The 13722-nt window shown below is 35.7% G+C and overlaps 1 protein-coding gene across 1 annotated transcript in view; it reads right to left on the bottom strand.

Annotated features, from left to right (window-relative positions):
• The window catches only part of LOC121739062 (phytanoyl-CoA dioxygenase domain-containing protein 1), a 24790-nt gene extending 11068 nt beyond the window's left edge, over positions 1-13722 (bottom strand). Inside the window, exon 1 of the mRNA XM_042131375.1 lies at positions 13602-13722. Coding sequence (XP_041987309.1) covers positions 13602-13691 — 90 coding nt within the window. The 5' untranslated portion in view covers positions 13692-13722. The remainder of the gene's footprint in view (positions 1-13601) is intronic.

Below are 13722 nucleotides of genomic sequence, written 5' to 3'. Positions count from 1 at the left end.
AGAAAAATTTGATATCGCTGCAGCCAAATTATCAAGGAGTCACCTTAAGGTATGAGCTAACAATATATTCTCATCCGGGATTTTGGGTTTAGTATAGCTGTACTTACCAAATTTCATTTAAATCGGTTCGCGCTGCGGCCGTAGAAGGAGGGTATTTGAAATTATATTTGCCACCAGGTGCCGCTATGTAGCCTTAAGGTCTATCGAGTGAAACTGCTGTCATATGTCAATATTATAGCTGTCAATCGTCGCGATATTTGACACGATAGACCTAGACTACATCTGCACCTGATGGCAAATAGAATTTCAAACACCCTCATTCAAAAATCATTAAAGAAATCAGTTGATCAATTTTAACTAGTTGTATTCCGGGTTTATGCTGGGAACTCTTTCAGGATGAAGCAGTTAACATGCATTCAGGGGAGTCCCACATAGTACCCCAGTATACCCAGTGACGGATTAAGACTACTTGATGCCCTAAGCAATCCATGCCTGTGGGTCCCCTATCCATATCTCAACTAGAATCGGTCTTTGAACCTTTACTCTTCTGGTGCCCCCTCAGACGTGATGCCCTAGGCAATTGCTTAATTTGATTAAGGGCTAATCCGTCACTGAGTATACCCAGACTGCCAGGGATGCGTAAATGCATCCCGGATAAAAAGGGGGATTTACTGCGAGCATTTAAATCCATGCGAATGTTTAAAACTACTAGTTACAGGTTCCCAAGAACATTTTTAGGGTTCATTACCCAAAGGGTAAAAACGGGACCTTATTACGTTGTCGGTCTGTCTGTCTGTCACCAGACTGTACCTCAAAAACCGCTAATAATAATTATAACTTATTATAATTTATTAATTATAACGTATAAAGGTTAGGCCAAACCTACGCGAACAGGCGTCTGCGAAGCGGAGCGTCAAGTTGTCAAATGTTTGTTTTTAACCCCCGACAAAAAAGAGGGGTGTTATGTATACAAAAAACACATTTGACAACTTGACGCTCCGCTTCGTAGTCGCATGGTCGCGTAGGTTTGGCCTAAGCTTAATATTGTGACGACGCGATTTACTAGCAACATTTGATTATGACAACGCAATTGTATCCCCAATTATCTAATGCACCATTAGTAAATTAGATATTGACTATTGGAATCCAATAATCAATAGCAAAGACTACTTATTACGACCATTAAACCTCTATATTATGTACATAGATGGTTCGACTTCTCAAGTTACTGCTGTACATTTGTTACTTTAACACCTCCATTGTGGGTATCGCAGACACTAAAGATTTTCAATTGTTATGAGGCAGCCGGCTGCCGCTTGGGGATTGATGGGTTAAAAAACGTTCCAAATATCTCGTTCAAGTACCAACCTACAAGCAAAGTTTCATGTTAATCGGTATATCGCGGTTTCAACATTATAATTTATACCAAAGACTAGACATACGTGTATTACATTATTTTCTCTATAATTATATTATATCTTACATATAACTTATATATTTTATCAGACCATGTGTGGTCTTATAATATAAGACCAAAGCATAAGAACTCCGGGATAGAACTACGCAGCCCTAAAATGTGATTCTCTTAATTTATGATTCACTTAGTTCATTATAAAGAAAGTTGCCACTACAAAATGTAATATTAATTAGGATAATATACAGAAAATTTTTGCAAAATAGTATGCATGCTATTCCACTAAGTTTGTTTTATGTGTACTTTCAAATTATTATTAATAACATCACCAAAGTTTTAAAAAGCTCTTTCCTCTTTAAGGTAATGTTACCGCGGTAAATAATTAAATTCATTTCATAAACAAAAATTATTCTTTTTTAACAAAAAATTAAAACCGACTTCCAAGGTAAAAACAAAAGTACTCGTAATATTCTTAAACATAATCTAAAAAGAATCAAATAATCCTTATTTCTTATTATAGTGCCGTCTTCAGACTTCGCCTAAACCTCAACTATTTCTGTACTTAATCTTCATGCTTTTGAAGTCGCTACCAGCCCGGAAAAGTTCTGAGATCCTTGACATAGAACTTACGCTAAGGTAAGCTGGTACCGACTTCAAAAGCATGAAGATTGAGTACAATGATACTGACATCGACGACGCGGACGCAGTCATTATCTACATACCAAATGTTTTCTACATAAACTGTACTTAGTGATAAAATAATTTATTTTCATAAGGATTAATAGCATAAGTAAAATAAACGCGTTTAAATGTAGTCCAAATAAAATTCAAGATTTTTAAATAAAAAAATGGTTACGAGTATTGTGCCTCACTCGACATAGATAAGTATAGTGTGTCGCGGACTTTTTTGTAGATATTTATAAGATCTACAATTGCTTATAACATTTATGGTTCTATCTTTTATAGTTTCGGCAACGTACGCAAAATAAGTAACTTTTCTGGTTGATTTTACACCTGGCGTCCGAAAAACCCAAATATCTTACGAAACCCAATTTTTTCCAAAATAAAATTTAGCCTATGTTCAGCAGAAATAATGTACAATCCATTGGCTTTTGCCTGGAGTAGTTTAAATAAAGCCAAAATCCTCGAACTTGTATCTATAAGGATTCAAAAGTTCTGTTGGGTACCTTCGGAACCAGGGTATATCCTGGTGCAAAATCTTACTTTTTGGTAGTATATGCCTGAAACACTTCAGAAAAAATCAAAATTAGTATATGTTTCCATATAAATTTTGAGGAGTTCCCTCGATTACTCATGGATCTCATCATCAGGTCACCACTTTTATGAACATGGTACCAAATTCAAGTCAAACCCTATACAACACAAAAAGAATTTTGTAAATCAGACCACAAACGGCTGAGTAGTCGTTGAACATACATAAAAAAAATACATAAAGCCGAACGTATTACCTCCTCCTTTTTGGAAGTCGGTCAAAAATAGATTGTATACATTCTGTAACTTTTAAAAAGCTCTTCTTTTGCATATTAATTTAATAAAGGAAACCTTTTGTAGGTTCCGGCTTTTAATTTAATGGGCAAGGGAATATAATTATTAAAGTCATCAATATTTATCAATGATGTATTTTTTTTTAATTAAGTCAATAGATAATATTTAGTGACTCCTCCGCTAAAGTTTAAATTAAAATTTTGCTCTCAACAATAAAAATATGTTTATTTGTACGTTAAACGCCGTTGGATGTAGTTACTTTAGTCAAATTCATGTTGTAGTATTTAAGGTTGGTATAAATCTATACATCTATACATATAAATAAAATTGGAGTGTCTGTTTGTAATATTGAAAGAACCGTTTTTTTCTACATGCATATGAATGTATATAGGGTAAATACACCAAAACAACATTTTTTACAATTTTTGTCTGTATGTCTGTTTGTCTGTCTGTTTGTTCCGGCTAATCTCTTAAATGGCTAGAGCGATTTTGACGGGACTTTTTTTGGTACATAGCTGATGTAGTAAGGCATAACTTAGGCTACTTTTTAACCGACTTCCGAAAAGGAGGAGGATATATTTCACTTTTTTATATTGGTTCGCGGACAACTCCGTCGTTTGTAGACCGATTTCCAAAATTCTTTTGTTTTTGTATGAGATGTAGCCCAAATTTGGTAACATGATCACAAAAGTGGTGATCTGATGATGCAATCCATGAGAAATCGACAGGACTTTTTAAAAGTTATATGGGAACTTAAAGTGACTTTATGTTTTTCTGAAGGATTTTAAGCTTAAACTACCAAAAAATAAGAATTTGCGCCGAAGTACACCCTGGCTCCGAAGATGCTGTACAGAACTCTTGAATCTTTATACAGTGTGTAACAAAAATTAGTGATAATAATTTAGGGTGTGTACGTGTTCCTTGTAGAGAGTTCACTGTGAAAGTAGCAGCTCTGAAAGACGATTTTTTTTTCACTTTTGTATGGGCAAGGACCCGAATGCCACGAGTTTCCCCATACAAAAGTGAAAAAATTTTTTTGGTCTTTCAGCGCTGCTACTTTCACAGTAAACTCTCTACAAGGAACACGTACACACCCTAAATTATTATCACTTATTTTTGTTACACATTGTAGATAAATGTTGTTTTAGTTGTTGAAACAATGGCAATTTTGCCATTGTTTCAACAACTAAAAGCATATTATTATGTCAATGTGTCAATAATACTAATCATCATCATCACTATAATTATGCCGTGAATCATCACATTTATATCAAAAATCTTGCATTTGATTATATTATTGTTCCACCGTTTGTAGACTGATTTTCAAAACTCTTTTGTTGCTACACAAGAGTTAATACTAAATGTATTTATGTACTGTTTATAGAGGCACAATAACTCGAATTTGGTACAATGCTAACGTAAGTGGTGATCTGATACTGAAATTCGTGAGATATACGTAGAGGGATATTTTTTGTGACACACATAGACGCGTCAACTATTTCTGTATTCAATCTTCATAATTTTTTACTCCGTAGGTAGCAGCTAACTTTAGCGCAATTCCTATGTGCAATTTACCGCTAATTTTTGTAGATCTAGATTCTATACTAAATGAACTAAAAAGTAATAAATAATTCATATTCTGTACTCAGTATTTCTGTTTTCAGTCATCATTTTTTTGAAGTCGGTACCAACTACCGGCTAACCTAATCACCAGTTCTATGACAAAATATAACTGCAAGTTATATGACTGGTACCGACTTCAAATTATGTATGAAGATTGCAGAGAACAGAAACACTGAGTACCTACAGAATTTGAATTATTAATTAATACTTTTTAGTTCATTTAAGAAAATTACTAAATGTCTTTACCTTGGAAGTCGGTTACAATTTTTGTTTAAAATTAATAATTTTACTCTTATTCGTTATCATTAATCTATACAGTATTGGCGTTTTTATTTACACCTTTAGGTTCATGAAAAGTGATCAACTACTTAACAAGATCCCATTTTTACTATTTGGGTAAGGAAGGGGAAAATTTATATCTTTTTTATTTTCTTTTTTTATCACATTTTGCTGACGCGGACGAAGTCGTGGGCAACAGCTAGTTGTACAATAAAATTATAGTACAACTTGTACTGCAATTTCAATACTTCTATCATTTTTTAACCGGCTTCTTTGGGGTAAGTATACTAAACATCCAGTATCTTAATCTGACAGATCCGATGACATTTCAATGAAAAAAAAACTCACCTCATGAGAAATCTGATTTCTATACCATGATAACTAGACACATATCGAAAGCCTATACAAGCTTAATCTGACACGCTGGAGCTACTCCCGAAATCCCCTCTTCCCCTCCCCAACTATAACTGTATATAAATATGCTTTGTGAGGGCTTGCTTCGTCACATTTTGACTGACTGATGTTGACACAATATCTACTAATAAAAAACCTTGACTGACTGATTATAACGCATCTACATAATTATATTATAAATAAAAAATGCTATTTTAAAAGCAAAAATCAATAGGCGTGATAGTTTTTCCGTAAAGTGTACCACAAAATGTACAGCAGCCTTATTCCCGGAACTGATAATATCCAACTGATATCAGATTTTTGACACTTTAGACTAACTAACTAAAATATAAAGAAATAGAATTACTAATTAGTCTAAACTATGTAGTCTAAAGTGTAAAAAATCTGATATCAGATGTCAGTTTCGGGAATAAGGCTGCCTGTTGTGGAATATACTAGGATTGATTATATTATAATCAAAATAACACGGCACATATTATTATTTTAAACACCTCTTGACATTTCAAGGTATAAACCTACATTTATCGCTTGAACCAGACCTAAAGGTAATTGAATTTTGTTGTGGGAAGAATAGATGATGATTGTTTTGTTTTCTCTTTCTTAAACGTTGTTTGTAAATATTAACAAGAATGTTCTCTCAGACCTTATTACTTCAGATAATCCTCTTTTAATTGGATGAATTTCGAGAGAAAAATATTTTCTATTTTTGTTATGAAAAGAAATATAAATAGACTGTTGAAGCTATGATATCACAATCATTTGTGACGATGTACTAAAGAGGTATCGCGTGCATACTCGTATTTATCCTCAAGTAGACGTTCTAAAAGTGTTAATTTTTAACCGATTTAGGGCCTGTTTCACCACTTCCTGATAAGAACAATTTATTTAACAGATTCTCCATACTCTATCTGTCAAAGTAAAATGGTGGATAGCCAGATAGGCTATCCACCACTTAACGACTGAACCGATTTAGATGGAATGATATGGAGATATTATTGAGTTCAGAGTATGTACCATCGAAAAAATTGATTCTTAGGCAGTTGACGGACCTACGCCATAGACTGATTAGGCTGATATAGGCTTGGTTTGACATAACGCAACCAGATTAGGTAGGTGTCTGTTCCATTTGACTATGAATCAACTTCTCTGATAGTACATAATATGATACTTTTTATCCTGGAGAAATGTACTGTTCCCTTAAAGGATTTTTAGTGCCACAGCCTACAGGGTTGCGAGCAGCAAAGTAAGGTATAATACCCTAATTAGATCTTCGATTCACCCTGTCATTAGTAGCAAATATTATTAATATAGTTTGCCAATAATAGCTATCCTAGCACTTAGTTCAGGTGTACCTCCCTAGGGGGTAACTGAGGGGGTGAAAGCTTACCCCATTCCAGAAAAGCTTCTATCAAAGCACTTTAAGCTTACATGGCCTTTGATTGGGAAAATTAGATTGCTTTATAGCATTCGATACCAGGTAATTGATAAGTAAGTATATTAATATATCAGGTTTCTGATGTTGACATAACTTCTAGGAACCAGTTTATTTTAGCATTTAGTTTATTGAAATTGCTGAATGAATGGGAACTAATTAGGTACTTTTACGAGTACATATTTCAGTATTCGTTACCTATCTTTATTATTAGGTTTAAGATGTTTATATCAAAAAAAAAAATTTCGTCTTTCAGAGCTGCTACTTTCACAGTTAACTCTCTACAAGGAACACTAAGTTTCAATCCAATTTCAATAGTTTATTTCATTTTTTTATATCTATGGACGCTTCACACCACGTCAGTCTGGCCCCGTGCTAAGTTCCTGAAGGACTTGTGTTACGGGTACCAGACAACAGAAATACATTTAATACTTTTATACTATACATATATTTAAGATTTTTATTATAATATGATACACATACGACCGACCGATCGATTATCGACGACCTCTGTGGCTCAGTGGTGAGCGCGTTGGTAGCTCAAACCGGGGGTAGCGGGTTTGAATCCCGCCGACCGAACAAAAAGTTTTCAATGTTCCCGGGTCTGGATGTGTGTTAAATATGTATGTGTATGTGATATAATAAAAATATTAAATATACGTATAGTATGTATTAAATATATTTCCGCTGTCTGGTACCTGTAACACAAGTCCCTTAGGTACTTAGCACGGGGCCAGACTGACGTGGTGTGAAGCGTTCATAAATATTATTATTATTATATTTAATACACATCCACGACCCAGGAACTTTGAAAACTTTTTGCTCCGTCGGCGGGATTCGAACCTGCGAGCCCCGGCTTGAGCTACCATCAGCCCACCAACTGAGCCACAGAGGTTGTCATTTCATTAGTTCATTTGATCCAATGAAATATTGGTGTTTGTATAATATTTAATTTTGTATTGTAGTTTTACCACGATAATCGTATTATTCGTACATTATCCCGGAGTAAAAAATATCCTTCGTCCGAAAGGACGGGAAGTTCGGTGTATGCACTTCATACCAAATTTCAGCAAAAACAGTGCAGCGGTTTGGGTGTGAAGAGGTCACAGACAGAGAGACGGACAGACAGACACACTTTCGTTCACGTTCCCGCGCGATAAACAATGTTTGACGCCAATGATCGACTTCTCTGATAGTACACAATAATATGAGAAGGTCAAAGGTTATCGCAATTTGATAGCGTTTGTAAGTACAAACAATTTAAATATCCCCTAATGCTGATGGCTTAGAGACCACAATCAAATAATTGTTCTTATCGCGTATTGAATAACACGTTATACGATACATTACATCAGTGTATAAAACTAATGCTACAATCGAAGGCTACAATATAACGATTATTATATCCCACAACCTGAGCCACAAAAATTGTGGTACACTTTACCGAAACCCGAAAAAACACGGAAAAAGTACCACGCCTACTGATTTGTGTTTTAATATAGTTAAAGTTTATTTAAATTATCTAGATGTGTTATCATCGGTTACTCAAGGTTTGGTTACTATTAAAATATAAAAAAATAACTGTTTTTATTACCGCGGCAAAAAACGAAGCGAGCATCAAAGCTCGGCTTTTAGCTAGTACTAATAATTGATTTCACCTAAAAATACATTATTGTGCCTTGCTACGTTATGGGGCCCAGTCTTCTTTGCAATTTAAATTCTATTTTGTAGTCGTCTAACTTACTAAAAACCTCTTAAAGCTTTTTGCCGTTATTTGTTGTATATTCGCAATAGTCATAAATCATAATAGTCATCTATACATATAATAAAACTGTAGAAATGACAATTCTGTACATTAAAGATATCCAAAAAATAATAAGCGGGGTCTGTTACTACATCGCTATAGAAGCCAAAACTGTGGTTAGTTTTTTGTCTGCCTGTCTGTCTGTCTGTCTGTCTGTCTGTCTGTCTGTCTGTATGTTTGTTCCAGCATCACACGAAAACTACTGATCCGATTTGAATGCGGTTTTCGCAGATATATTTGTCTTCTCCCAACTTAACATCTGGTGTAAAAAAAATTTTCCTGCCACCTCTCCAAGGGGTCAAAAGTGGGGGTAAGACTTTGTACCAAACTTTTTTCTTTAACACGAAAACTACTGATTCGATTTGAATACGGTTTTCGCAGATATATTTATCTTCTTTTAACTTAACATCTGGTATATAAATTTTTCCCCCCTCACTCCTCTAAGGGGACCAAAGAGGGGGTCAAATTTTGTATCAAACTTTTTTCTTCAATGGACTTACTTCATATTATTAACTGTATTTACCAATTTAATATCTGGTGTATAAAGTCCCCCCCCCCCCCCCCCACCCCTCAAACGGACCAAAGAGGAGATTTTGTATCAAACTTTTTTCTTGAATAAACTTACATTATATTATAAACTGTATATTCCAAGTTAATATCTGGTGTATCAATTTTTTTCCCCTCACCCCTCTAAGGGGACAAAAGAGGGGGCAAGATTTTGCATAAAACTTTTTTCTTTAACACGAAAACTACTGATCCGATTTGAATACGGTTTTTGCAGATATATATGCCTTATTCAAACTTAGAATCTGCGCCGCCCCAATCCCCCCTCCCTCACCTGGTAATGTTGCCAAGCAAAAACATGTTGCGTCGTTAGTGTTGAGTTTTAATTCTCCTTTAGGATCAAACAAAGTTATTTATTAAAAGTGAAATTAATCTAACCAAAACTGAACATACAGATTTTGAGTGTCGTTTGATTAACATTTGTTTTGACGTGGGAGAGCCATGCTTCGGCACGAATGGGCCGGCTCGACCGGAGAAATACCACGTCCTCACAGAAAACCGGCGTGAAACAGCGCTTCCGCTGTGTTTCGCCGAGTGAGTGAGTTTACCGGAGGCCCAATCCCCTACCCTTTTCCTTTCCCTACCCTCCCCTATTTCCTTCCGTACCCTCCCCTATTCCGTTCCGTACCCTCCCCTATTCCCTTCCCTACCCTCCCCTATTACCCCTTAAAAGGCCGGCAACGCACCTACAGCTTTTCTGATGCTGCGAGTGTCCATGGGCGACGGAAGTTGCTTTCCATCAGGTGACCCGTTTGCTCGTTTGCCCCCTTATTTCATAAAAAAAAAAAAAAAAAAGATGCGGGAGGCTTTGCCCCCGGCCGGTACTTGGGGGGGCTGCGCCCCCCAAACCCCCCCCCTTCTGGTAATATTGCTAAGCAAAACGGTGTTGCGTCGTTAGTGTTGAATTTTACTCCTTCTTTAGAATCAAAATAAGTTATTTATTAAAAGTGAAATTAATCTAACCAAAACTAAACATGCAGATTTTGCATGTCGTTTGATTAATAATCAAGGGAGGCTTTACCCCTGCCCTTACTTGGGGGGGGGGGGGGGGGGGCTGCGCCGCTGCTAACCCCCCCCCACCTGGTAATGTTGCCAAGCAAAAACGTGTTGCGTCGTTAGTGTTGAGTTTTAATTCTCCTTTAGGATCAAACAAAGCTATTTATTAAAAGTGAAATTAATCTAACCAAAACTTAACATACACATTTTGAGTGTCGTTTGATTAACATGTGGGAGGCTTTGCCTCCGGCCGGTACCCATGCCCCCCCCGTCCTGGTAATGTTGCCAAGCAAAAACATGTTGCGTCGTTACTGTTGAGTTTTAATTCTTATTCCTTAGGAACAAACTAAGTTATTAGTGAAACATACAGATTTCGAGTGTCATTTGATTAATATGAGGGAGGCTTTGCCTGGATATGGACAGACGGACAGGCTGATATTATATCTTTGTACTCGGGTTCCGTTTTTTACTATTTGAGTAAGGGACCATAAAAAGGAGAGAATTATCCATTTCCGTTATTATACTATGGTAACGCCTACGAAGTCGCGGGAAACAGCTATCCATACTAATATTATAAATGCAAAAGTGTATTTGTTTGTTTTTCCTTTCTTCGCAGCCTAACGAAGCAACCAATTGACTTGATTTTTGGCATCGACTTAGTTGAAAGGATAGAGAGTAACATAGGCTACTTTTGGTCTTAGAAAAACATCATGTTTCTAAAGGAGATTTGCAAGAATATTCGTATTGTACACGATTTTCGAATTTCACGCGAGCGAAGCCGCGGGCAAAAGCTAGTAAATCATAATCGTATCAGATAACTGTGGACTAGCCCTAAGTTGAAATAATCTAGTTAAATAAGCCCAATAGGCTCCAGGAAAGCAGCCCCTAGAAACCGACAAAACCATCCAGAGGAGTTTCCATCAAGTTGGTTCTTACGATGTGAAACCATTTTGTATTCCAGCATTACAGTCTGGCAAATGCGGCAGATTACTTTTCATGAGCTTCGGAGACTGATGATGGTAACACATAATAGGACGAATGATCTTTCTATAGCCGGCCGTGGATGGCAAACTCACTGCGGAATTATTAATACAGTGATTTTAGTGAACCCGGATGAAATACAAGCCGGGGTTGTTATCAGCCCCAGCACCAGATACGATTTCTTGTCTGTTGCACCATGACACCATGGTTTAGCTTCCAAACTCATAAAAAGCAACCTTCCGCATTTGCCGAGTGGTCTGGTCTGGTCAAATAAATGGTTATCTGACATGAATTCTGTCACAATTGACTAGAACAAACAACGACAAAATTCTTTGAGGGATTTTCCAGTAAGTTAGAAAATTAACTAAAATTGCAAAGAACAATCGGCTTAGCAAAAAAGCAATTTAAGGTAAAAACTATGGCCCAAAATTTTGTCACAGGTCTAAAGTATGCCAAACATCAATTAGGATTAAATAATTATTAATAATTTGACAATCAGCAGTGAAAATGTAAAAAATTAAATAAGGATTTGTTGGCATATATTATATTATATTAATTATATTCTTCAATTTACTTTCTTCAAAAATTCGAGATAGATTTTATATGTTTCATAAAATGCAAATCACATTTTAATGTTACATGTATTTGGGGTCGAAGCTTGTTCTAACATGTAATTTTGGCCCGAAAATCTATATTTTTAAGCTTTGATAAGATCAGTAATATAGAAAAGGTTAAAATAGTCGCCTTAATAAAAGTATGATACGGCCGTGCCCGTTTGGCGTTTACCCGAGACTTGGTTGGGCAGTGATGTGACCCGAAACAATGGTATTTAAATAGTATTTAACTGGATAGGTGCTGGCAATAGCAGAAAATAATATGTAACGTATTTTCACATTGTTAATATTTGAATAGTAAAAAAACCCGAAAAACCCGGGTACCCGGTTTTTTATTTAACAAAAACCCGAAAACCCGGGTTTTTAAAATATGGGCCGGGTTTCGATGCCTTAATGCCAACAGCCAAAAGAATGAAAATTGTAGTCCGTCGGCTTTGCTCAACAATCTAACCGAATTACGTTGGTCCATTTGCCCACATTAGACATAACGACCAGTAGTTAGACTGCAAAGAGACGGACAGGTTTCAATATCTGTCAAATTCGTGTGGAATGTGCCTCGCGCTGGCTGATATAATTTATTTTTAAATATTTAAAATAAAGATTTCAAAATTGGATTCTGACAATTTTAATCACATGTGCCAAAACACAAACAACAATACGATCAAAGAGGAACACGTCCATCGAATATGTCATAGTTTTAAATTCGTAGGTAACAAGTTAACAACCCTAGCGACGATTTTCGTCATAATACGTCAAATTTAAAAATTTCAACATCAGTTTAAGTCGGCATACTCTATCATTCTGTCTACTCTGATTTGCCTATGAATCAACTTCTCTGACAGCCTTTTTCTATTAAAAACTAGCTGTTGCCCGCGACTTCATCCGCAAAAAGTAAAATATAACGTCCTCCTTTTTGGAAGTCGGTTAAAAAGTAGCCTAAGTTACACCTTACTCTACAGCAAAATAGCTCCAGCCGTTTCAGAGATTAGCCGGAACAAACAGACAGACAGACAGATAGACAAAAATGTAAAAAAATGTTGTTTTGGTATAATTATGTAGCGTATATAGATTCATATGCGTGTAGTAAAAAACGGTTCTTTCAATATTACAAACAGACACTCCAATTTTATTTATATGTGTAGGTATGTATAGATGTATACACATAAGTAGTATGAAAATTTTATTGACACTAGAAACATAGCTTACATAGATGATAGAATACTAATATTATAAAACGGAAAACCATAGATTTAAATAAATCGTCGGAAATCTACACAGTAGAATACCTTGAAAAATATTTGCTACTTCATGGCATAACAATTACCAACACAACAAAAGACGACGATAGTAATATACAATCGCATAAAACATTGTCAACTCAGGTTTATATTGTGGATTTCAGCATAATATAGATTAATGTACCATCGAGGAAATTGATTCCTAGGCAGTTGACAGACCAACGTCATTTGGTCGGATCATGTCAATTCAATGTTAATTGTGATCTGTCGGCTAGGTTTGACATAACGCGACCAAACTACGTAGGTCCCCCATCTGCCTAGGAATCGACTTCTCTGATAGTACTAGCCTTTACATACATAGACATGGACACATGGTATAATTTATAGTAAGGATGATGTTGATGATTATCTGTGAATAGACAAATATTCACTTTAAACAGTAAAATATAAAAGCTACGGCAGTACCAAAATAGTTCTCTCTGGAGGTCATAAGATCAAAACCAAAACAAACAACGGCGATGCGCACGTGAACAAAATTGTGATGAAATAAGTTCCAATTGCTGTAAATACATTTTAAAAATACAAAAATAACAGTTAAACAATAATATTCATGTTAAAATTTAAAGAAAATCGCAACAAAAAAGTATTTTAAAAGGTTTTAAGGTTACGTCTTAAATTGAGTCGAAAATTGGCCTTTATAGGGCGAGTTATGTAAAAATCGCTTAGCAGAACGTACCTGACTACGTATTGTTTCTCTCATTTTGTGTGTGTCTGCCACAAAAGTCACCGCACGACTGGTCCATACAGCGGCGTTGATCAAGTTCATGGTACTCGTATTTTTAGCATAGCATCATACA

The sequence above is a fragment of the Aricia agestis genome, chromosome Z (assembly GCF_905147365.1).
Source record: "Aricia agestis chromosome Z, ilAriAges1.1, whole genome shotgun sequence".
Classification (NCBI taxonomy): Eukaryota; Metazoa; Arthropoda; class Insecta; order Lepidoptera; family Lycaenidae; genus Aricia; species Aricia agestis.
The sequence above is the reverse complement of the archived record's forward strand: the minus strand, read 5'-3'. Positions and strand labels throughout refer to the sequence as shown.